This window comes from Arvicola amphibius, chromosome 9 (assembly GCF_903992535.2).
Source record: "Arvicola amphibius chromosome 9, mArvAmp1.2, whole genome shotgun sequence".
NCBI classification, from domain to species: Eukaryota; Metazoa; Chordata; class Mammalia; order Rodentia; family Cricetidae; genus Arvicola; species Arvicola amphibius.
This window is the reverse complement of record NC_052055.2, coordinates 79,168,884-79,194,823: the sequence shown is the minus strand read 5'-3', so window position 1 is coordinate 79,194,823 and position 25,940 is coordinate 79,168,884. Positions and strand designations below refer to the sequence as shown.

The 25,940-nt window shown below is 43.4% G+C and overlaps 1 protein-coding gene across 1 annotated transcript in view; it reads right to left on the bottom strand.

Moving 5' to 3' along the window:
- LOC119822842 (glutathione S-transferase-like) overlaps positions 1-25,679 on the bottom strand; it is a 34,559-nt gene extending 8,880 nt beyond the window's left edge. The window contains exons 1-3 of the mRNA XM_038342445.2: positions 25,524-25,679; positions 6,152-6,254; positions 2,344-2,395 (exon numbers count right to left, since the gene is read on the bottom strand). Of these exons, the coding sequence (XP_038198373.1) occupies positions 2,344-2,395; positions 6,152-6,254; positions 25,524-25,528 (160 nt within the window). The 5' untranslated portion in view covers positions 25,529-25,679. The remainder of the gene's footprint in view (positions 1-2,343; positions 2,396-6,151; positions 6,255-25,523) is intronic.
- Between the last annotated feature and the right edge of the window lie 261 nt (positions 25,680-25,940).

Below are 25,940 nucleotides of genomic sequence, written 5' to 3'. Positions count from 1 at the left end.
AGGCAGGCAGATCTATGTGAGTTCAAAGCCAGCCTAGTCTACAAAGTGAGTTCCAAGACAGCCAGGGTAGTTACACAAGAGAAACCCTGTCTCACAAAGAGAGGGGGGGGGAGAAAAGAAAAGAAAAGAAAAGAAAAGAAAAGAAAAGAAAAGAAAAGAAAAGAAAAGAAAAGAAAAGAAAAAATATAGGATACACTGGACCTGATTTAGCCCCTAAAACCTTTGACGTTTCAAGTGTGACCATGAATTCAGGATTCTGAAGAACAGGATGTTACTTGCAACACTGTTTATGCTTTTAACATTGAGTTATGAATCAAGTAGGTAGTGATTCCGGTGGGAAAGTTGGGGAACAGAAGGGGAATGAGGTAAGGGAACAAATGGACAATTGTTGCAATTATTGTTAGAAACTTGAGAAAACAAATATGATTTTAAAACTGTTCATGTAGCCGGGCGTTGGTGGCACACACCTTTATTCCCAGCACTTGGGAGGCAGAGGCAGGTGGACCTCTGTGAGCCTGGTCTACAGAACAAGTCCCAGGACAGGCTCCAAAGCTACACATAGAAACCCTTGAAAAACTTAAATAAAAACTGTTCATGCAAACTATTGAAACTGTATGACTAAAAATGGCTCAGTCTGTCTAGAACCACTTGTTTGAAACAGGTGATCAGCATTTCCTTCATTCTGTCAACTTCACACATCCATCTCAGGTCATTTACCCATTAGGAGCAAGGCTCCTAATAAATATTTGACATTTGGGGGCAATTTTGAAATATTTATGGAAATTTTGGATTCATGTAGATGCAAAGCATCCCCTTGGATCAGTGTTCCCTCTACTTTCGTAGTCTCTTTCCCTAGGGCCAGGGCACTCGTTTAGACAGCCTTTACCTTTGACCTCGGGCAGCACCCTCTGTTGTCATTCTGAGTTCAGTCTCCTTACCCATTCCTCCTCTGCATCTGGTTACCTCCTGAAGTCATAGCTGTACCACTGTTTAGATCTTTCTATCATTTGCCATTGCTTCCCAGAGAACACACATAAATATTGACCCTCACTCTGAATTCAAAATCTTTCTTGAAATTTGCTCTTCTGTACATAAGCTCCTACCTAGGTGATGTTATTTACTCTGGGATTATCTCTTCAATGTTCCCAAGATGCTTTGTAGCAAAACAAGCCAACCAAGAAATCATAAGTGTAATAAGTGTAAGAAATCATAAGTGTAATAAGGAGTATAAGATGACAATGGTTCTTTGGTTAGAATTCTGCCTCTGTCTCTCGGTCTCTGTCTCATTCTCCACATACACACCACCCCCAGTGAGGGCAACAGTGAAGCTGGGTGGGTTGGGCCAGTCTCCTCTCATCATTTCGCATCTAACCAAGAGGCCAAACCACACAACTTACTTAGCAGAGAGAATTTAATATAAAAATGTTATTTGTGCATGGTGGTGTTCATCTGTAATCCCAGGACTCAGGAAGAGTGCAGGTTCAAGGTCACTCTCAGCTACATAATGAGTTTGTGTAGCCTAGGTTACATGAGACCCTGTCTCAAAAAGCAAAAACAATAAATCTTAAAAATAAATAATAAAGACAGTAACTTTATATCCTGGAAAACTAAAAAAATAACAACAGGGAGGCACCATGAAGCAACCTCACAAAGGATCACTGCGAATTATGGGGGGGGGGGGATAAAAGTCATAATTATCACAACTTGGAAAGTTTAGAGTGCACTCTTCCTACTTGCAAGTTGTAATGGTCTGCCCTGTCCCTTTAAGAGACAAGCCCTGCCCACTCCCTCCCCTGTCCCCTGGGGCAAGCAGATCTACCTTCAGCTTCCTGCCTGAGCTCCTTCCTTTCTGTCTCTCTCCTGAAGAGGCAGCTTCTGCCTCTCTCCCTTCTCCCCACTTCTACTCTTCCTGCTTCTGTCTCTCTCTCTCTCTCTCTCTCTCTCTCTCTCTCTTTCTCCCTCTCTCTACTCTTCCCCCTTCTTCCCTTCCCTCTTTTCCCTTCCCTTCAATAACCCACTAAAAAAATATCCAACCTTACTCTACACGGCGTGCCTATCCAAGTCTCTGTCTCTCAACCACCATGTGGCTCCCTGCCTGAAACCCACTGACCCTTGTGGCCTGATGCTGCACCCCTTGGGGAACTGCAACATTTTATTTTTACCATAACACAAGGCTCAGGGGCTGCCTTCCTTACATAGAGATAGGGTCCTGGTAGTCACTGTCCACATGACTTGCACTGTTCTCTTGGAAAACTGAAGAGAGGAGCAGAAAGGGCCTTTCACAGCAGGGGATGACCATTTCAGGTCTCAGGCAACACTGGGAGTGAAAGGGTTTTCTCTCACCTTGGATTAACTTCTCAAATTCTTCACGGTTTTCAAAAAGTTTTTCTTCAAACTAAATGAGGCAAAGAACACAGAACATAAGATTATGTTATTTATTGTTATTGTGGCATGGGAAAGTTAAATAGGATTAAACAGCCTAATCTCCTGTTAGACCAGGACTTCAGTATACAGGACATGGCTCCTTGCTCAGCATTCTTGAACACTTAGATGGTGTTACTTGTGTGAGGCCTCCTTTATTCCTGATTCCTGAAGACTTGAACTCTGAAATCCAACCACTGGATTATGGATTACAGGTTCGGGGGACTCTCGCCACCTTATAAAACAAAGACGGATACAAAAACTTACCTTCTCATTCTTTCAACATAGTAACAAAACTTTTATACATGTTATAAAATGCTTCATAGAAAAACTATATTTAAAAGTATTTATTGCTCCTCAAAATAATGAGAGGGTTTTTGATGAGTAAGTATTGAGTTCACTTTATCTGCTATGCATGTCTTATATAAAATTTCATATTCTAAAGGAAAAATCCACAAAAATAAGATTAAAACTTATTAATAAAGTATTAGTATCTCATCTCTCTCTCTCTTACACAGAGACACACACTCCATAACTCTCTCTTCATCTATCACATCTACCCAACCTATCCAACTCTATATGACTAGATATCAAAACACATAATATTGAGTATAGGAAGAAAAAGATAGAATGAAATAGAAAATGGTAATTTATATGCATTGTTCCCAGAGGCACACAAGAACAGGTTGTGAGTCTAGGTAAAGGTGCAAAAATATAAAGGCTGGGCTGACACTGAGCTAGAGGTGATGGTCCTACTGAATATTGGCTTTCTTATTAATTTTCCTTTTAAGAGAAGGTTTTATTTTGCTCTGCAGTCCACCAGGGTGGGGAAGGTCTGGCAGAGTTAGTAATAGGGAAAGCAGGTGCTCCTTATGACTCCCTAGGTCAGGCTGCACAATAGGGAACACTGGCACTTAGCTGGCTTTATTATGTCATACTCAGTCTAGAACCGCAGTCCTCATCTGCTGCCCACATTCTGGTCGGTCCCACTCCCTCAGTTAACCTTCTCTGAAAATGGTGGAGGAAAAGGTAGGGAGCATGATGGTAAGATTTCTCAGGGGGTGGGCACTTGGTAGCATACTTGATGAGCTGAACCCAATCCCCATATCCCACAAAGAGGAAAAGAACCAATGCCCAAGAGTTGTTCTCTGCCACCACATGACACTATGGCATGCACACTCCTGTAACCATGTGAGCACGTGCATACACACACATACACACACACACACACACACACACACACACACACACACGAATTTTAAAAAGACATCTCTATTTCTTGGAACCTTGGTTCCTTCTATTAGGGCTGAGACAGAATATATAGTTTCTACAAATGCATCCTATTTTTATGTTAAAAACACTCTGGGGCTGACCATAAATTTAAAGAAAGTTCTCTAGTAATCCACCCTTGGAGATAAGACAGCATGTTTTAACTTATAGGCACAAGAGGGTTTTTTAAATAAGACTCCAATAGCAATTAGAACTAATCAACAAATGGGATTTCAGCGGGGGTGGTGGGGGTGGCACACGCCTTTAATCCCAGCACTCAGGAGGCAGAGGTAGGCAGATCTCTGTGAGTTTGAGGCCAGACTGGTCTACAAGAGCTAGTTCCAGGACAGGCCCCAAAGATACACAGAGAAACCCTGTCTCAGAAAAACAAAAACAAAATAAATGGGATCTCATAAAATGAAAAGGCTTCTATAAATCAAAACAAACTATAAGCAGATGAAGGGGCAGCCCATGGAATGAGAGACCATCTCTTCCAGCTCTTCAGCTGGCAGAGAATTAGTGTCTAGGGTACACCAAGAACTAAAATAATCAAACTAAAGACAGGCATAGAGCTGAATAAAAAAGGATTCAGGGCTGGTGTGGGCAGGGAGTAGAAAAAAATGAATGGGCAATGGGCTAACCAAAATTAAGAATACATGAGAAAACCTTTTGGAGATTTAGTAATCAGTAAGCTAACTTCAGACTATGACAATAAAATAATAAATAAACAGTTAGAATTGAATTACCCTGCATTGGTGGGCAATGCTGCACCAAAAAGACAAGGATTGTAAAAGGAAAATCACACTGCAAGACATGGGACACCTCCCTACAAGTTATTGCTTAAGACGTCTCAGAAGTCTCTAAAACAACACAGGCTATCATCTTTGCTCTTGGTTACATACCATAACGGTATGGTAAACTTCATTGCTGAAGATATGGCACACTTTGTTTATAGAGTATAGAGAAATCAGTTCAAATACACTGGTGAGCCTCTTCCCTGCTAGCTAGCTTTTGCTGTACTAGAACATGGCATGTGCACCTAAAAGAAAAAAAAAATCAATGGTTTTACCCAGTGCTGGATTCTACATGCTGTAGCACCAACATGCCAAGCAAGACACTAAAATAGTGGATATGATCATTGTGTGTCATAACACAGTGACTTGACTGTCATTGGGTAGCTAATCGCATTCTGATTGTATTGGAGGCCAGCACTACAGGAATGAATCTCATGTCTGGATGTGTAATCCTAGTCAAATGCACATGGCTGGTAAAGTCATAGGCCTTGGCATAGAACTTGCTATTGATATTTTCCTAAACAGTCATGTTATCAAATTGCCTGTTGAAAATAAATGTCATACCCAAATACTCTGGGCCACATTCTGAGCCACTCTCAACTTTGGAAGGAAGAGAGAGAGAGAGAGAGAGAGAACTAAAAATGAAGGCATGAAGCTGGAATGGGTGTGCTGGGGGGGGGGAATATGATCATTGTTCATTCTATACATGTATGAAATTCTGAAGAACGAAGAAAGTTTATTAATTTTTATTTTTAAAGAGAGAGAGATAAAGACCAACTTGGGCTACATGGAGAAATCTTGTCTCAAAAAAAGTCATAAACAAAATATATTGAATAAACAATTTTTAGTAATTTTCAATTTCATTAAAGCATGTGACAGCTACACTTTTAGTGGCAAATGGTATGTTCTTACATATCTTTGCTTATTTGTTTTTTGAGGCAGGGTCTCATGCAAGCTGTGTTGACCTTGAACTTGCAGTGTCAGAGAGCATGACCTTGAACTCTTGATCCTCTTATCTCCACCTCCCAAGTGCAGAGTTTACAGGTGTGTGCTGCTATACCTGGTTTCCACGAGATGCTCCACACTTTTAAGTACAGTTATCAGAAGACGAGCAAGGTGGCTCCATGGGTAAAGATGCTTGCTTCTAAACCTAACAACTGAGGCTTGATCTCCAGGATCCAAATGGTGGAAGAAGAAAGCCAAACTCTCACAAATTGTCCTTTGCCCTCTGGATATGTGTGTCACATGCCTCCCACCCAAAAATAATAATAGATGTTTAAAAATTAAGTATTTGCCTCTTAATGCTCTTTAGGCAAATAGAATTAGGTGGTGCTTTCACTAGACTGATAAGAATGACCTGAGAGACGCTGGGAGGCAAAATGAGTCTTCCCTTCCTTCTCACCCTTCCCTCCTTAGCTTTCTTCTCCTTGTTAATTATTGTAGAACACCATTTACACTATCTGAATGAACATAATATCTATAATAGGTCCCCACAAGATTTTGAGCACTTCATAAAACAAACACACCAACAGCCCAACATTCAAAGAGTATTTGTCGAAAGTTACTTTTGGTTTGAAAAGAACATGAAGTTTTCTATGACTTTTATCCAAGTAAGCACCCAGTGAATAACCTGGAAAGAAAACTAACCTTACTATCGGGCATCTTACCTCCACTCCAGCTGCTGCCAAGAGCCACCGGATGGACTCCATTCTTCCTCTTCCATTGAAGTAGTGAAGCACGGGCTTCCCAGTCATGCTGAGAGATTCCTCACTAGAGAGAGAGAGACACAGAGGACAGTCTCAGAGGAGTTTGTAGAGCAGAAGCACAAGGCTAAGAAAGCTTTCACTCAGAATTTTGGCCCCTAAACCAAGCTTCCCTCTGCCCCAAGACTGTCTGCACTCTGTTTCTCCCTGCCAGCGAAGTATATCCCCACAGACTGATTTCCAAATAAAAAACCTAATTGAATAACTGATAAAATGAAGAAGCGACAAGTCTATGCAAGCCAACAGCTGGAAAGAATTCAACAGCAAGGCAGAACCGCCCCTCTTCCTGTGGCAGGTGGTGCAGATCAAATGTTCTGATTCTTTCTCTCCCTTTCTTTATGTATGGGTCCCTGAGGCGACAGCGCTACCGCAGTAAAGAGCTTGAGAAAGGAGCTGAGGATTTAGAGAAACACCACGCAGCAGGTCATTGGTGCTAAGAGAAGGCCGCTTATGGAAGAGCGAACATGGTCTATATATACAAGATTGCAGCACTGTGGAAAAACCCAGGGTTCCGAAGTTCATTTTATTGAAGGGCCGAATCAGTTAACAACTAAGCGGAACAAGGAGCTTGAGGTTAGGCCAGGAGGTGCAAGATGTACCCCCAGGAGGTACAAGGTGTACTTGCTAGCAAAGGTCAGCAATAATAATAAACAGACATCCCAGGGGGAAGGGCCCAACAGATCTCTCTCCTCCCTTCCACAAAGGCAAGCCTAGACGGGAGAAACAGTATGAAAAAAAGAATGGGATTACTGGTATTATTTTGCTTTCAAAATTAATCTTGATAGTTTAATCAGTGTTCTCTGAAGTCAATAGCAGATTGCAAAAGGACTTTCCATCATTCATGGGGATTTTAATAAAAAATACAATTAAGCCAAGGGCTCCTTTCTCATAGCTTTTTCCTTGGGAAGCAAAAGTTCTTTCAGGGACATAACTGATGTTCATTTTGAAGTTGTTGAAATAATAGACAAATCTAGAGGTCAAAAGCCCATCTCTGTGTCCCAAGATAAACTATGAGGTTTTTGACTAGGTGATAGATCTTGGACATTCAATAGTACCTTGAGGTATCTGGACAGAGTTTGCCACAAACAAAAAGGGCTTCAGTAGGTGGGGGGGATGATGGTGTCATTATTAGTTAGGTGGTCTTCATGGTATACATGAGAACTGATTTATTATACAGCATATTAACTGTCTCACCTTCAAATCCCAAATCTCTATACATGAAAAGCCTAGTGAAACCAATGTAGAGAAAGCAATAGCTTATGGAAAAACTCTAGTCCAAATTTCAGAATTAAAATAATAGTAACAAAACAAATCTAGTAAGTTATTCAACCCTACTGATGGAGGAGAGTTATCTGTCTATGTTACTTTCATTGGTTAATTAATAAAGAAAACTGCCTTGGCCCTTTAAGAGAACAGAAAATTAGGTAGGCGGAGTAGACAGAACAGAATGCTGGGTAGCAGGAGTGGGGAGAAGCTTCAGGCAGTCGCCATATGCAGTTGCCATGCTTCTCCTCTCCAAGATGGACGCAGGTTAAGATCTCTCCTGGTAAGCCACACCTCGTGGTGCTACACAGATTCCTAAATATGGGTTAAAGGAAGATGTGAGAATTAACCAATAAGAGGCAGAAACCAATGGGCTGGCAGTATTTAAAAGAATACAGTTTCCGTGTAATTATTTCAGTTAAAGCTAACCAAGCGGGAGCCGGGCGGCAGGAACGCAGCCCGTCTGCTCCTCACTACAGATTGCTAGCCGGGTGGCGGGACACAGCGCAGCCCGTCTGCTCCTCACTACACCCTACTGCTTCATATTAGAATTTCCTGAGGGGCATAATATACATGCCAGTTTCTCCATCAGGAAAATGGGAGTGGACGCATCAATACCATAGGTTACTGAGATTTGCAACCTGCATTCACATAACTGCGTCTTTAAACTAAGACAAGGGCTGGAACTCCATAAAACCCATCTTTCATGTCTTCTTTCTATTCATTTCCTTCCATAACCATCGACTGCTCCTAAGCATCCCCCATTATTTAGAGCTACAGCAAGTGGAGAGACACATGGCTAAATTTCTTGAACAAATCCAAAGCTATAAAACAAGAAACTTCCCTCCTCCTTAGGAAAATATGACCTCAAAGATGGGGAATACTAAGATCAAAAACTCCTGTGGGAGTTACTGGAAAGGAACGGAATTGGCAGGAGAGTTACCTATGAGGACTTTCCTTTTAAGGGCAGTCGGAGGAAGTAGATAGCTAGGCAAACAAAGTAAGTTCTTCCTAGGGACCTCATGATTATGATAGACCAACTGATTGAGTTTGGGAACCATTATAGAAAGTGATTCAGCCATAACAACATTCTCAGTAAAGACTCCAAGTTGGAAGGGTATCACATAGCCTATCAGCCTAAGGCATGAAGAAAATGAAGCTCTTACATATTTGTTCATGTGAAGGTCTTCATGGTGTCTCTAGGAAGAGAAGGCTTTGATGATGAGTCTAAGAAGAGAACTAACTATCACCCACTGCTTTTCTCGTGATAACCATCACTTACTAAGCACTCAGTATGTAGAAGATGCTTTACCGAGTAGACAGCTTTGTATTACCTACTACAGCTTCTCTAAGCTTCCCTAAGAACTGCTCTATAATCCCATCTCACTCCATGTGGATTCTTGCCAATCATGGGTTGTAGCACATAGTTCTTCCCCCAAGCCCTGGCTGGTTGGACAAGACTGATTGACCCACCAACTGAAATCCAAGAATGAGATCTTTGTTGTAGGATGTCATTAGTGTTGAGATACTGAGGCATTGCTTTGTCATAGGGGTTTGTTCTGTTTGGTTTTTACTTTTTGCTCTATGGGGAGTCTGCTCTGAGCTTTTACCTTTCTCTATTTCTGTACATCTTTTCTTTCCTTCTTACTCCCCAGCTGGGTGGCTGACCCCTGGCATTCTCCTGTCCTCCTTTGCTTGCTCCTCTCTTTCACACTCTTCTTCTATTTATTCTCTCTGCATCTCAGCCACACCCAGGCCTCTCTCCTGCCTAGCTATTTGTCATTCACCTCTTTATTAGACCAGTCTAGTGTTTTAGGCAGGCAAAATAACACAGCTTCACAGAGTTAAACAAAAGCAACATAAAAGAAGGCAACACGTCTTTGCAGCATTAAACGAATGTTGCACATCATAAAAGAATGCAACACATCTTTAACTAATAATCCACAATACTCTGTCAGTAGCTCAAACTGACCTATGCATCCTCAGGGACAATGGGACAGTCACAGTTCATCATGCAGAGTGAGGAATGCAGACATCATTGGCTAAAGGAGCAAAATAAAGCTGAAGGATGGAGAATAGTAAAGAAACTGAAAGACAGTAATAAAAAATAGTATTTATGTATGTCGTAAAAAATTGGGAAAGTCTAATAAGTCACCTCTTCCTCAGATCCAGAAGGAATGCTTCCTATAAGGCTATCTTCAAGAGCCTGCATATGAACACAAATAGGTCCTGCCCTCTCATCAGTTGAATTGCCGGGCTTTCCACCCCAAGGCTTCAGTCTGTGCCTAAGTGCTCACTTCCCATGGTTTTTGTAAATATGTAGGGTCTGTAGGGGACACAAACACACAGAAGCCACTGGCTCCACCCGGGCCTGAATCTGTGATGGACACAGATGGTGCCCCCTGAGACTTTAGGGTCTGAGGGACCACAATCAACCAGCATTCTGCCTGGTACCTCTAGAGTCAGGCAATCAGGTAACATTGTACCAAGTGCAGGGAGGGAGGAGGAAGATAGAGAGAGGTGGAAGGGCCTGTGGGCTGGGGAGAAGCTGATCCAGTGAGTTGAGAGTGAGGAATGGGCTGATGTGAATGCCCAGCTGGCTGCCCAAGTACAAGGAGATGGCTCGGTCTAGGCTCTGACCAAGGACCGGGTCTTGATCCTGGAGCAGCCAGGCCTGAGTTGATGTCTGTGTGTTGATGTCATTACTGGGGGCCATGCAGGGTTCTGAAGTGGGGCCACATTGGTGTCCAAGGACTGTACTGCTGTGGAGGCCAAGTCAAACTGGGTGACTTTCATGGCCACCCGGGGCCACAATGACAACCTGACCTGAGCTGCTGCCGAGGACCATGTTAAGATCCATGGTCCTGCGGTGGCAAGGGTCTGTGTTGATGTCCCTGACCCATGTTGCCGCCAGGACCCACGTGGATGCTCAGGGTCTGGGCCACAAACTGTGACCATGTTGGTGTCTGAGGACTGTGCCACTGTCAGTGCCAGGCCAATATGGGTGACCAGTTCTGTCAACTGAGGTCATGGTATTGACCAGACCAGGGCAGCAACCTAGGGCATGTCTGGGTCTGTGACTTTGCTGCATCCAGGATCTTTGTTGATGTCTGTGGCTCCTGAGATCAAAGATGTAGGGCTATATTGGTATCTGTGGCCATGCTGGTGTGGGGGCCATGCCAGTGTGCATAACCTAAGCTGTCACCTGGGACCATGGTGACATCTGGACTGGGGCTTCTGCCTAGGACTATGACTGTCTTTGGTCCTATCACAGCCAGGGTCTGTATAGATGCCCATGATTGCCACCAAAGACAACATAGATGTCTGGGGTCTGGACCATAACCACAAGGGTCATGCTGCCACCAGGAATATCCTGATCTGAGTGGCCTGTGATGTCACCCTGTACCATAGTGTCTTCTGGGCCAGGATTGCTACAGAGGGCCATGTCTGGGTCCATAATGCTACAGCAGCCAGTACCTAAGTTGGTGTCTAGGGCTCCTCCTGTCACCAAGGACCATACCATTGTCTGAGGATTGTGCCATGCCCAGGGTCATGCTGATCTGGGTGGCTGGTGCTGCCACCTGGAACTATGGAGACATCTGGGCATGGGTCACTGCCTAGGGTCACATCTGGATTTGTGACCCTTTCCAAGGGGGTCTGGGCTGATGCCCAAGACCCCAGTTGCCACTGAAGGCTCTGTGGATGACCAAGGTCTGGCCAGCCACCGGGGACCATGTTGATTCTTCAGGGACAATGCTGTTGCTGGAGTTGTGCTGGTCTAAGGGGCCTGTGCTGCCACTGGGGCCATGGTGGTATCTGGGCTTGAGCTACTGCCAAGAGTCATGTCTGGGTAGTGATTCTACTGCAGCTTGGAGTCTGTGGTGATGTCCATGGTTGGTGTTAGCAGTGGAGTCATTGGAGCCATGCTGTGCTGAGCCAACCATGTCCTTCATTGGCCCTTGGATGACAGGTCCTGCCCCTTGTTTGATATTGTAGCAGGCAAGCAGGCCCTACCCTGCATGGGAGAGTTTTTAAGTCCTGCACTTGAGAAAGATGACTCCAACCTAACCATGGGTAGGTACCTCACCTGGGAAGCATACTAGAACTGACCCAGGCAGGAGTCAGGGACACCGGTGAGCCGACCCTGAGGGCATGAGAGCAGGAGAGCCACCCCCATTTTTGTCTGCCACGTGGTGGCATAGGTGAGGGAAAGATGCCCTCCCCCTCTGCCCCTTACCACCTGTCGCAAGTAAAAGAGCTGGCCCCTGGGTCAAGAGAGTGAGAGAACTAGCCCTGCCCTACACCAGCTCAGCACACAGGAGAAAGAACCCTGCACCCTTCCTGGGGAACACTTAAGTGATAGGCCAAGCAGTGATTTAAATAATAGTTTTGTGTGATTATTTTGGGAGTCAGGGCAGTCAAGAAATGAATGAGAGGCCTCCCCCAACACTTAAGGACAAAGATCAACTGAGTTCTATTCTCTCCATTAGTATCGAGTTTGCAAACAGAAAAAACAATGAGGAATTAATGAAAGGGGAAGAAAATACAGCTCAATACATTTTCCATGAAGACCTCTTTAAGAAGTTACAGATTTCTGGCCATCCTTATCATTTCATTTTACATTAACTCTCTTGTGCAAGGTAAGGAAGAAGCTTGTGCCTCTCAGACAGATAATGCAAAGAAGTCTCCATTAGGAATATTGAATATATTGGGGAAATGAGTTGAAACTGAAGACAGAAAGTCATAAAAGCTAACTGAGAGCCAGTCAGCCACTTTCCCCGCAGAGATATGGAGGTGGGGGCTATGGGAGAACAAGAAAAGTTATGCAGTGGGAACACAAAGTCCAGCAGTAGAAGTCTGGGTGCCTGGGAGGAGAAGAGATGGATAAAAAACCAGCTCTGATAGACTCAGACAAAGACAAGACATATCAATGATAAGAGGACCCAGCAGAAACCAGTAACAGAGCCCACATGAACTACAGAAGCCAGGAAGAGAGGCGCAGAGTCAGGGTCCCTCCCACAATATCCTTCTGAAGACAGTTCACCTCAGGGTTGGTTTTTTTTGTTGTTGGGTTTTTTTTTTTTGTTTTGTTTTTTTACATTTTTCTTTTGTTGTTTTTTCCTGAAGAAAATTTGATCACTGTCTTGGAGCAATGGTTTGAAAGTTCATTGGAAGCCCTCAGTTGGCATGCTTAGACCTAAGAGCACTCAAGTCTCTAAGTACTGGGTTGATAAGAAGGGGTGTGGGCTGCCAATCTAAGCACATGAAATAGCACAGTTGCTCCAGAAGGGCATTGATCACACTACTGGAACTCTCGTGATAGGGAAGTCCACCCAGGTGAAGGGCAGCTTCGCTCACTCTGTTGCCAGCAAGGTAATCTTGCCCTTTCCCTTAACACCTACAGAGTTCAAAGTCATACTATGAACGCAAAGGCAGACCCTCTTTTCCCTGCGTTTCTCAGAACTACTCTCCCCACCCTGCCATCTCCTCGGGCACGTGTAGAGTACCACACCTCTCTCCAGTCCCTGGTTCCTGAAGCAGAGTGAGAAGGGGGTCTTCTCTTGTGTTCCAGCTCAGGTGACCCTTCATCCTCATCCCCGCAGCCCTATGGTACTCCCCCGCAACCCTGCTACCCCTTTACTTCCATACGTAGCAAGGCCCAGTCCTACTGAGCCATGTTTCTGTTTGCTCTTTACCCTAAGAAGAAACAGCCCTGAATTTCAAGACAGCCCTCTCCCCTCTGGTCTCTCTCCCCAGTCTCCCCTGGGAAGAGTATCCACCTTCGTGGCTGCACCTTTCTTCCAGGAGCAGATCATTTTGTGCCTACACTGTTTTCTCTGCCCTCCTCTCTTATTTCTCTTACAGATTTCTGAAGTCAGCATGGATTGAATGATACGTATCATCTCTTTGCAGTACTCTTTCTGATTCCTCACTTATACCCCAGCAATATCTAAATGTTGAAGGATTGGAGGTGAACAAAATGAAACTTTGAAATGCTGGGGAAAAATACAATCAATTAATGCACAGAAGAGTGAAGATATAGACACATATGATAAGACATTTAATTATGATGTGCAGGGGATAGAACATGCAGTTACTTTGGGGGACATACAAAATTTTTATTAAAAATTAAGGGACTATGAGCTATTTACTAAAATTCCAAGAAATAAACAGTAAAGAATAAGGACAAAATGTAGGACATAACCAACTAGAGACAAAGTTAGAAAAAAAATGATATTTTGTTTGAAGAGGGAAGTATGAATAACTACTTGGTGCAAAAATGTAACATCAAATGCTCTATGGCAACGTGAATCATTAATTTGTATTTAGGTTTGTTTTTATTTCATAGCATCGACGACCAAACTGTAACCGGGAAGGCTAGGACCATCATGAGACACACCCTAAACCATAGGTAGGTACATGAGATGAACTGGAGAATCTTTGGACCTGACACAGAGACGATGAATTAGCATTTGTTAAGCAGATGGACGAAGCAATGATGAGATGTAGACCAGCCAGCCAGCTCATCAGTAAAGATATGTGAAGGCCTGAGGACACCAGGGACCTACATGGTGGTGGAGACAACCAGCTCCCCACTGGTTGTACTCTGACCGCCACATATAACCTACGCCGTGCTTGTATGAGAACACACACACAAATAAATAATATAATATGTAATTATGTATAAATGAGAGTTTAGCCCTTCATCTCTAAGTCACCTGAATACCTTACAAATGTTTTACTTGTTGTTTTGTTTGGGATAGCCCACACTGTCCTGAAACTCACTATTTACCCCAGACTGCTGTCAGATTTGTGGCAATCCCCTTGCTTTAACCTCCAGAGTGTGGGTGTTATAAGCATGAGCCATATGGGCTGGCTTTCTTTGGAGGGGATCCATAATTTATTCAGCTGTGATCTGAAATTTTCTTCTTTATCCTCAAAGATAGACATGGACAGCTGGTATGATATTTTTTAAAGATTTATGTATGTGTATGAGTGTTCGCCTATGGTCATCAAAAGAACAAATAATCCAATAAAATTGGAGTACAGACCAAAACAGAGAACACTCCACAGAGAATCTAAAATAGCTAAAGACACTTAAGGAAATGTTCAACATCCTTAGTCATCAGAGAAATGCAAATCAAAACAACTCTGAGATTCCATCTCTTTTTTCCTTCTTTTTATTGATATTTATTGAGCTCTACATTTTTCTCTGCTCCCCTCCCTGCCTCTTCCCCCTTCAACCCTCCCCCAAGGTCCCCATGCTCCCAATTTACTCAGATAATCTTGTCTTTTCCTACTTTCTACTTCCCATGTAGATTATATCTATGTAAGTTTCTCTTAGTGTCCGCATTGTTGTCTAAATACCCTGGGATTGTGGTTTGTAGGCTGGCTTTCTTTGTTTTATGTTTAAAATTTTACACCTGTAAGAATGGCCAAGATCAAAAACACTGATGACAACTTATGGTAGTCATGTGTAGAAGGAACAGCGGGCTGCATTCCTGCCACCTGGCTCCTGGCCACCTGGCTAGCTTATGCCCCGAAATAACGACACATAAATTGTATTCTTTTACACACTGCTTGGCCCATTAGCTCTAGCCTCTTACTGTGCTTTTTGTTTTGATGCTTTTTTTTCTTATTGATTTTTATTTTTAGCTTATTTGTCTGTTTTGATTTTTATCTTTTTCATTTTGTTGTTTTCCTTTCTTTTGATAGGTGAAGGGCATGAATTTGGGTGGGTAGGGACATAGGGAGGATCTGGGAGTAATTGGAAGAGTGAAGAGTATGATCAAAATACAGTGTAAGAAAAAAATTAAAAAGAAGTAAATAAAAAAGATTAAAAGAGTTCCCAGTTTTAAAAAGAAAGTGATGTAAGCATGAGAGACAGGTAGGTCTTTGTGGGTTGGAGACCAAACCTGGTCTACATAGTGCCTTCCAGGCCAGTGAGGATTAAAGTGTGAGACCTTGTCTCAAACAAACAAAAAGAAATACAAACATGACTACTGTAGAAGGAGCTGCGGGCCACTTCCCACTGCCCAGCTCCCGGCAGCCAGCTAGCTTTACCCAAAATAATTACAAAAAGCACAGAAAAAGCCATGGAGTCAATTTTGTGTTTGCCAATTCTTCCAGAGCATGGTGCCTGACCTGGAGTATGGTTGATAGACCCAGTGACTCTTCATTGAAGAAAACTGATTTTCCTCTCCCAGGAGATATCAATAGCAAATTACTTCTTGTTTAGGGGTGGGACTTTGTGTCCATTTCTCCCTCTCAGTGCTGAGATTGTTTTTGGTTTGAATCCGTGCAGGTCTTATGCATGCTGTCCCCCTCTTTGTGACTTCATGCTGTATCAATCCTTTTGGTCTGGAGCCTCTCTTTCCTCAGAGCCACTGGCTGACTCTGGCTCTAACATTCTTTCTGCCTTCTTTTCCATAGAAATCTCTGAGTTTTGAGAGGAGGATGTGTCAAGGACATCCCAGGTAAGGCTGGGTGTGCCAAAGTCTCTTACTCTTTGCACACAGTCCAGTTGTAGATCTTTGTTAATTACCATCTACTATAAGAATAAGCTAAGAAGATTTGAGCCATGCTCTCACCTATGGATATACTGTTAAGTCTTTAGAAGTCATTTTATTTCTACACTCCTTTAACAGAATAATAAGAGTAGGTTTCCCCCTAGGTTAAAGACTTATCTAATCTCAGGTCCTTTGCTACTTTAGCATTATCAAGTATGGGTTCCATCTCATGTAATGAGCCCTAAATCTGAATGAATAGTGGGTTGCTCCCATAGCACTTGTGTCACTAATGCACAAGTATATCCTGCAGGCAGGTCACTGTTGTAGGTTGCAGTGTTCATATCTGGGTGGTACTGGCAGTTACTTTTCTCCCCCTGCAAAGTGAAGAGTACATTCCAACATCATGAATGCTAGTCAATAGGGGTGAAGCTTCTAGTTGAGAATCAGCTTGATTTCTCCATGTCCAATGACATAAGTAAATTGTGCCTTAAACAATAGGGTCATACTCTCAGGTTATGGAGAATAACCAAGATCTTTGGTAACAGCCTGTAATGTCTGTTGGAGAAGGCCTATGGAACTCCTTTGGATGATGACTCAACAAGATGTAACCCATCCTTAGACCTGGAGGTTTGACATGATGGCTTAAGATATATAATTGGGGCATTGTCTCTCCCATTATATTGTGATTCCATTTAATTTCCTTTCATATATGTACATGTTTTGGGGAACTTCTACAGTTAGTAGGTTTTCCTATGGCTTTTCAAAGGACTTTTAATGTTATTCTTCTCCATATTCCCTCCTTTACTACCCTGCCCTCCAATCCTCTTTTCAATTTAATCTTTTCTAGTGTCTGCTTTATCTCTTTATAGCATTATACTCTACTTCCATTTCCTCTTCCTTTGAAGACCAATGTTTTCATTTCTTAAGAACCTGACCAAAACTATCTCCTTGTTCAGTACAATTCTTTAGACAAGTATAACTGTGTACATTACTAGCTTCCATCTCTGTTTTTCCTGAAATGGTCTTTCAACATACTTTTAAAGTAATACACTACTGACATGCATCACACACTAGAATTGTCACCCCGCAAATGGATCCCATGCAATGGTTTGACACATTCATAGAATTCTGCAACTATGGACCATCTGGTACTAGAACACCCTTTTCACCTCAAAAGTGATGACAGCAGCAAAATCTATGTACGTGCTTTGGCAGTCACTCCCTTCTCAACCCCTTCATCTATAGCCAACACTAATCTGCTTACCACTTGTAGGGCTTTAAATGGTGTTGACTTCTCACCAGATGACTCACACAGGGCAGGCACTTCTTGCTTGCTTTCTTTTGTGTAACATGGATTTTCAACGTTAGTCCATGAGGCATACTTGCTTGTATCGCTATAGATCATTCTCCCATCTATTCATCTCCTGATGGATTTTTGGTTTATTTCCAGATTTTGAACACAGTGAATGATGCTGCTATAAGCGATTTTAAATAAGTACTGGAGAGGGTGTGTTTTGGTTTATATTGGGTATATTGTTAGTACTGAGTTTTCTGGGTCATTACTAGTTCTATTCAATGTATTGAGAAACTTCCCACAATTTTACGCGTCTTTTTAGCAATCAAGGAAGGTGACCACATGCTTTAACAGTGTGGGAGCACTCTGGGGCATTAGTCTGATAAGAAATCCTCCAGGTAAACCCCAAGTCTTGTATCAACCTGTAAGAAACATTGTCAACTTGAGCAGTTCATACATTTGTGGTCCTCATTTTTGAGATATCTAAAATTAAAACTCAACTCTTCTAATCTTTCTCTTCCCCAATCTTAGTCTCTAGACACTCACTTTGTTCCTTGACCAAAGGTTTTTTTTTTTTTTTTTTTTTTTTCCCGATCCTAGCCCCTAATGGCTGAGCCCCTGCAATGATGGTTTCAGCATTCCTGTTATTCCTATTGATATGTTTGGGGAAACCTCTGTCCCTATGCCATGTTCATGAACTACATCCAGTTCAATATAAACACTCATTTGGGTTCATCTCAAGTATGTTCTCCTCTCATCTCCGCTGGGCACTCCCATATTGGTGATGCCAATGTAGAAGAGACTCGTGGTCTCTCATGGCTGTTCAACTCACTTCGGCTGGGACCCAGACCCTTCCTGTGGTGCCCATTGAGGTAAGAACAGAAAGGTACCATCCAAGGTTCTTTCCCTGACTTCCCACAGAGATTCTGTTTGGTAGCAATGAGTTGAATACTGCTCTGATCTGAACCAGCTTCACCCCATCAGAGTCTTCTGTGACTGTTTACTGGACCACCAAATCTTTACTTTTTCATTGTTTGGGGGTTTTTTGTTGTTGTTATTGTTTTATTTTTGTTTTGTTTTGTTGTTGTTTTATTGATTTATTGATATCCATTCTGATATATTGTACATTACTTATTTCTTTGTGGTTTTAGTTCATCTTCATATTTGAGGGTTTTGTTTAATTGTTTGAGACAGTCTTATGTAGCCCAGGCTGGCCACATACCAATATATAACCAAGACTAACCTTGAGCTCCTGGTCCCCCTGCCTCCACCTCCCCAGTATTGAGATTACAGGTATGCACCATAATGGTAATTAAATACAAACTAAAAGGTCAGGTTTTACTTGATTTAAAATAGTATCTATGATTTGAAACACTATTAACTGTAGCATCCAAGGAGATAGTCATGAGGATTTAGTGGATTTTGTGTTGGCCTGACTTGATTCTAAGCTTGGTTCTGTCTCGTATAAGCTCTGTTATGCAGATAAAGCTAAACCTTAGTTTATTCTGTAAAATGGAGGTGGAATCCTGTTGGTTTTTTATTTGTTTTAGCATGCTCTGTCGAATAGTTTAACATTTCTACATGGATTACACAGCTATGAAAAGCAGGGTCTGTCTGGGTCTGTAATTTACACACCAGGTAAGCAAGCAGAAGACAGCTATGAAAATAATACCTGCAGGCTCTGACCCTTCATTCATACCCAGTTGTAGGGCTGACCCAGAGAGAATGAACCATAGAGAGTTTGTTTCTATAGCTACTGTCCCTATGTATTGTGGATACACAAACAGAAGTTCCCAGGTTTTGCCACAAACACCTTCCCAGATCTTAGAATCCAAAGGCCTACAGCAGGAAAGACATAGACTCCCAGTAAGACTCACAAGGTTTGAGGAGCCCTCACACTCTAGCTCATAGCCAAGTCAAGCAACCATTAAAAGTATCACAGGAGCAGCAGGACATTTACATTATAGTGTCTGTCGCAGCCTACACAAGCTGTGTGATGAGCAAACCCAAGCTAAGATAGTGGCAATTGTAAGGAAATATTTATTTTACCAATTCTTTTATAAATCAGCTTTATTTACTGAGGGTTTATTAAGCCACACAAACAAAAATCATTTGGGTTAATTACTACATATAATTTTAAAAGGGTTATTTTATTTTATTGTATTTCAGTGAGACAAGGTCTCATTGTGCTTTTTAGGCGTGGCTTGCTTAGAACTTGGTATGTAGTCCAGTCTAGCTTCGGACTCGCAGAGATCCACCTGCCTCTGTGACACAGAGACAGAACTAAAGCTTTGTGACATCATACTCATCTAATTGTTATTGTCTTAGTGCCTAATTCATCTAAGGAAATTAAAATATATTATAAATTTATTATGAAACACATATACATCGACACAAATTCATGGATTCTGGTTGTTTCTGACAGGTTTTATTCTATTATCTATAAAAGTTAGAGTCATATCTCAGGTCATATAATTTAAAATTTAATCATTGAGTTTGGCAAATGAGACAGAGCATGCTAGCAAAGGTGGCTTAAGTGTTATTTGCTCAGATTTCAAAGAGTCAGTGAGTATGTCAAGAAGGCTTTATAGTTTTAAGTTTGCTTCTCTTTTTAAGCATTTGGTTCATTTTAACTCTGTCCATAAAGCAGGTAATATATTAACAGAAACAAAAAGAGTTGTTGCCAACCTTTCTGGAGTCAAGGCAATTTTGTTTCTTGTTTTGTTTTGTTTCATTTTTCCAGACAGGGTTTTGTAAACAGAAGTTGCTGTCCCACCTGGTCCTGCAGTCTTTCAGACCCAAAAAAAGACACATAGAGGCTTATATTAATTATGAACTGTTTGGGCTAATGTCTCAGGTCTATTATTAACCAGCTCTTACCATAATCCTTGTCTATGTTTAGTCACGTGGCTTCGTATCTTTTCTCAATAAGGCATTCTCATCTTGCTTCCTCTGTGTCTGGCTGGTGACTGACTCTCTGCCTTTCCTCTACCCAGAATTTTCCCAGTCTGGTTGACCTGCCTATACTTCCTGCCTGGCTACTGGCCAATCAGTGTTTTATTAAGCCAATATGGGTGATAAATCTTTACAGTATACAAGAGCATCGTGGCAAAGCAGGGTTCTTGGAATTCACTCTGTAGACCAGGTTAGCCTCAAACTCAGACTGCCTCTTCCTCCTTAGTGCTGGACTAAAGACGTGAGCTGCCACTGTCGGGCTCGAATCAATTTTCTAAGGAAAGGAATTTAGAGACTGCCTGAATTTCCAGGTGCTTGCTTTATCTTATGTCTTACGGTACTGGGGATGGAGCCCAGGCATTTGCACATGCTAGGAAAGCACTGTGTCACTAAGCTAAGTCCCTGTCCCTGGATGCTTCTATTCAAGGTCATGAATGGCCACTGATTGGCAGAAAAGCAGAGCCCAGGTAGAAAGTGAATGGGGGGGGGGGATAAATAAAAAAGGGGGACATGACTGCTCCTAGGCATGGTGGGGTGAAGGTTTCTTAATAGATAAAAGAGAGAGCATAGCCAGAGGCAGCAACATCTGGGAGAGTTCAGAATGAACATGACCCAGAGCTGGGCCACATGAGGGGAACCAAGGAAAGTACAGGGTAGAGCAAATGGCTGCTTTACATAGGGAAGGGCGGCTTGGGGAAGGGAAGCCCAGCCCCTGGGGTAGACAAGTTTAGAGTGTAGTGAGGGTGTGTCAGTCTTACCCTGTAGCAGGTAGGGACTGAGGGAGGCTGGAAGAACCTGGTCAGGTCTGCTTTGGTATGTTACATTAGCGCATCAGTTGCCTTTGTCCTGGGTGTGAGACCTAACAGAGGCTCCTCTGAGAGAGCTGGCGGAGGTCATCTTCTGAGATATTACTATGCAATCTGAGAATTACATTTGGGGAAGCATCGGTTGCCTCGAATTTTTTTTTTATTTTAAACACCAGTTTCTTATGTTGGGTGTTACTCCCTTTTTTTCACCTGAGTGCACAAATTAAACTGTCAAAATATCTCCAAGCAGTTTGGAGTGTGTGCCCAGCAATGAAACTAAAACACACTCACTCTGCCTTCCTCCCTGCCACCCCTGGATTAAGATGAAGAAAATTTAGGCACCACCTTATTTTGTCTTAAAACTGCTACAGTTTGACTGTGAAAAGTTTCCACCAGTTCACAAAACTAAACCCTTATTGTTGAGCTGATGGTGCTGCCCAGGGAGGTGGCATAATTCTGGCTGTGTGGTGCAGACATTTGAAAGTTACAGCCTGGCCCTGCTTGTACCCTGAGCTCTCCAATTCTTGGTCACCATGATGTCAGCAAGTCCTCCAGCAAGTCCCACTGTCAGACTACGCCAGTCTGGCTGCCATGCCTCTGTACTGTGACGAACTAAAGCCACTGAACCGTGAGTCAAGACAAACTTCTCTCCACCCCTTAATTTGTTTCTACCAGTGGAGTGCCACAGAGAGAAGAAAAGTTAGCCAGTATATTACCTGGGCCTGAAACCCAAACAATTCCCACACAAAGCCAAACTGTCTGCCACACTACAGACATACTCTCCCTTCACTCTGACGACTCTTCAGCACTCCAACTCCTTCGGTTGTCCCTGAGGATTTTCTTAAAGCCAGATCATTTGTATCAAAATCCAAACAAGGTCCACACAAAGCAGGCACACATCATGTGTGAACACAAGACTAGGGGACCCTGAGTCCCAGTCAGGCCCTGGGTCACATTAAGATGATCTGAGGATAAACACTGGGGAAACCAGGAAGAATGCGTTAAGTCAGAAGGCTCTGAGGGACAGGGCAGAAGGGCTCCCGACTGAGCAAGTGCAGACAGCTGTCTGAAAAGAGGTGCTGACAGCTTACGCTCCCTGGAGGCAAGGCTGGGTGAGCTCAGAGATGAATGCGAGCAGTAGCTCCCAAGGAGTGGTCTCTGGTTAGAGGCACACAGCTGGCTAAGGAGAGCATTAGTCATCCCGTTCCCTTGCCATGCCCTCGGGCATGCTGTCTTTCTTTCTGGCTTGTGGCCTAGGCTGGTCTTCTTTCTGTCCTAAGTGGAACCCGATTATCTAGTTAGGGTTTCTATTGCTGTGAAGGGACACCATGACTTTAGCACTCTTCCAAAGAAAAACATTTAACCGTGTTGGCTTGCTTACAGTGCAGAGGTTCAGTCCATTATCCTCACGACTGGACATGGTGGTGTGCAGGCAGACATGATGTTGGGGAAGCAGCTGAGAGTCCTACATCTTGTAGGCAAGAGGAAGTGGACTGTCTCACTGCTGTGTCCTGAGTATATAGACCTCAAAGCCCCCCTCCACAGTGATCCACTTCCTCCAACCAAACCACACCTGCTCTAACAAGGCCACACCTCCTAACAGTGCCACTGCCTTTGGGGGCCCTTTTCTTTCAAACCACCACATCAGTGAATAGATAGCTACAGAGGTCCTTCACTTATTCTCTTCCTTGATATCGGTCCCTACACTACAATATATATCAATGAGCCAACGAAAGCAGATCCATTCCTGCAGAGGGTATGAAAATGAGTAGGGAGGAAGTTCTTAAAGATGGATGTGAGGAAGGAGCGGGCATACACCCACCGCCGGGGCAGAGTCACTGTGAGGAGAGGACAGCAGGGTGTCTCTTATTTTTCCCCCAAAAACACTTTTTTGCTAAAACTCATCCAGAAGAGCCAATTGTTATCACAAAGAAAAATGAATCCCCAGAGAAGGAGAACATTTCATCATGCCATCACTCGGAAAGGCAGGAGACGCTCAAAATAGAAGCTTCACACTTTCCGTAGTCTGTACTGCGTTCGTGAAAAACCACACTATCCAGGTTCTTGAAGAAGCCCACCACATAGACAAAGCAAACTCTAACTGAAACCTTTCAAGCTTTAATCGCAGCTTTGAGAGGGAGCAGTCAACCAGCTGTTTTGTAAGAGCAGCGGCAGTGGTATAACTGTAAAAAGCAATTGTGGGTGACCTGGAATACTTTCTTGCTCCATTGTTGCACAGGATGCAGAACTTCAAGTCAAATAAGAACATCAGACAAAGGGGTAGCTGCCTCCATAGTGGCAATTAGAAGTCAAGGCAATAAAACACAGACCTGAGTCCAAGGGGACAGCTGGGACAACAAGAAAAGGGGTGGTAGGAATACAGAAGGCAAAACCTAAATTTCTAACAAAAATGATAAGTCCCCCAAATACTCATCATTCTGACAACGACTTCTTTCTTCCACACATCGAGGGTAAGTCAAATTGGTCCCCCCGCTCCAAAGCAAGCCCACGTTGAAATCCCTGCGTCCTGTGAATATGACTCTCCCTGGGGAAAGGTTCTGGAAAAATGCACGTAAGGGTTTTCCAATAGGAAGATTGTGAATTATCCAGACAAACTTTAAATCTACCGATCGGTGCCTGGATAAGAGAAAGGACAGTCACATGGTAAAGAGGCAGAACAGAGACTGGAAGGATGTGGCCACATCCCATGAGCTGAGTGACTTTTCCTGAGCACCGCCCATGGGGAGCAAAGTAGACAAGCGTAGGGAAGCCATGTGCAGGGTGACTTCCAGCAGCGTGGGTGAGAACAGACTTGGAGAATGATTTGGGAAGGATTTTCTCCTAGAGCTTCCAGAGAACTGAGGACCCACGGACACCTTCACTTCTGACTTCCGACCTTCACAGATAGAAGAGGTTATATTTCCCTGGAGACACCAAATGTCTATGAATCTACAAAAGGTACCAAACAAACTCAGATACGTTCCTGCACATCCCAGTTACTCTAGGACTCCTGAGACCAGTGTCAGAGACCAGAGCACATTGGTCACGTTATCACAATTAGTCTAGAAATTAAGGATATTATTTCCAGACATAATTATAAAACTCTCTTAAAATTTAAACTTCCATTATTCCGCCTACCACTCAACTCTCCAGTTTCTTCAATTATACCATAAAGGTCCCTTCCCAGTTTACTTTAGTATTTGAACTCGAGCAAGGTCCTCATACAGCACCGGAGCAATATGAAGAAATATATCTTATAGCTAAGAATGAATGAATAGAGACAAAGTCAGGGACAGGCTTTGGAAATGTGTGAGAAATCCTCAGAGCCCAGACTATTCCCTAGGGTCTCGATGTCTGCATGCCTTTGCTCAAGGTGCATTATCTACCTGTGCTGACCACAGGTGGCCATGAGACATAACTGGACTCCCGGGGTGTGGACACAACACAGTGTTCTTTGGGTACTTCATGTTTCCTAGGGCTCTGTGGAAAAGCAGAGGACAGACCAACACTGTCTGAGATGTGGGAAGGTGGGGAAGTTAAACACAGCCAGGGGAGAAAGATTTGCCAAGCAGGGTCCAAATGGCCTCAGGACACTCAAGAGACAGACTGTGCTGGAGATCGAGGGAATGGGGAGGGTTACAAGAAAGCGACCCGTAGGCAACAGGGACTTAAGGGGTTTAAAGAAAGAAAGTCTATTCAGATTGATTTTGAAAAACTATTCTGTTGCAAATGGAGAAAAAACTAGTGCAAGGGATATGCATGCCCCCGCCCCTTGCCTGTTTGCCCCCTTTCTCTTCCCAGCTCACTAACACAATTCAGCTTCCCATAAGAGGCCTTCTTTATTTTATTCTATCATCTGGGGACAGTAAAAGCCACCCCTGACCGCTGTGTCCAGGCCTAAGACAAGCCAGGGAGAAGTGACTGCATCTGGCTTCAAACGGATACAACTACTCACGGACTGTGAAAAACAGGCACATTCTGTAACCGTTCTAACTTTCTATGTGCATTTTTTTTTTTTTTTTTTTTTTTTGCATGCTAGGGCTTTAACCATTACGTTCCCTGGAGGGCCCTGGAACATGTCATTTTTCCAGCGACTTTTGTATGATTCTGAAAAGATTAGAATTCATGAGCTCAACCTACATCCTTCACCAGAACTCCAGCTTCAGAAGTCCGGGTGCGTGGCTGGGAGATTTAGGTTTGTGAGAAGTTAGAAACTCAGAATGTCCGCAGGTGGCATGGGGGTGGGGGAAACTGTCTTGGGACCATGCTTTACAGTCGGGGAAGGACAGCGAAGGCCTCTTTATTTCTGTACCTTAGCAAGGAAATACAGGGTAAGGAAGTCTGCCCTGTGCGATGTAGCTACAGCATAGGTTTTCCTGGGCCTGAACTGAGGCTAAAGAGAGAAAAGAAACCGCGGACGGGAAAAGAACTACACGCAAGCGCAGTACCTCATTCCGGAAGCAATCTCAGCTCAGGCGCACTCCGGCGGGAACCCCTCTTAACCTGCGGGCGGGAGCCCAGATGCGCGCCTGTGCGGTTCACTAAATTCAGTTCTGTCTAGGAATGTGGGTGCCACCCAGCAACCTAGAGAGTCCTTGCAGGCAACTCTCTCCTAGATCCAGACTGGATCCTGCTGCCTCCTGCCGGGCTGGCTGACTTCTGCAGCGGGTGCTTTATCTAGTGCATCATCAACTAGATCCCAGAAGGAAGAAAGATTTTTAGCAGGAAAGAAGTTTTTGTTTTGGGGGACCCACCCTGACGGAACCTCTACCAAAGCCAAACAACGTACTTGCTGTCTATAAATTGTTCCTGTTTTCAGTGAAGGAAACCGACGTTCCAAAAGGTGAAGTACGGTGTCCAGGTCA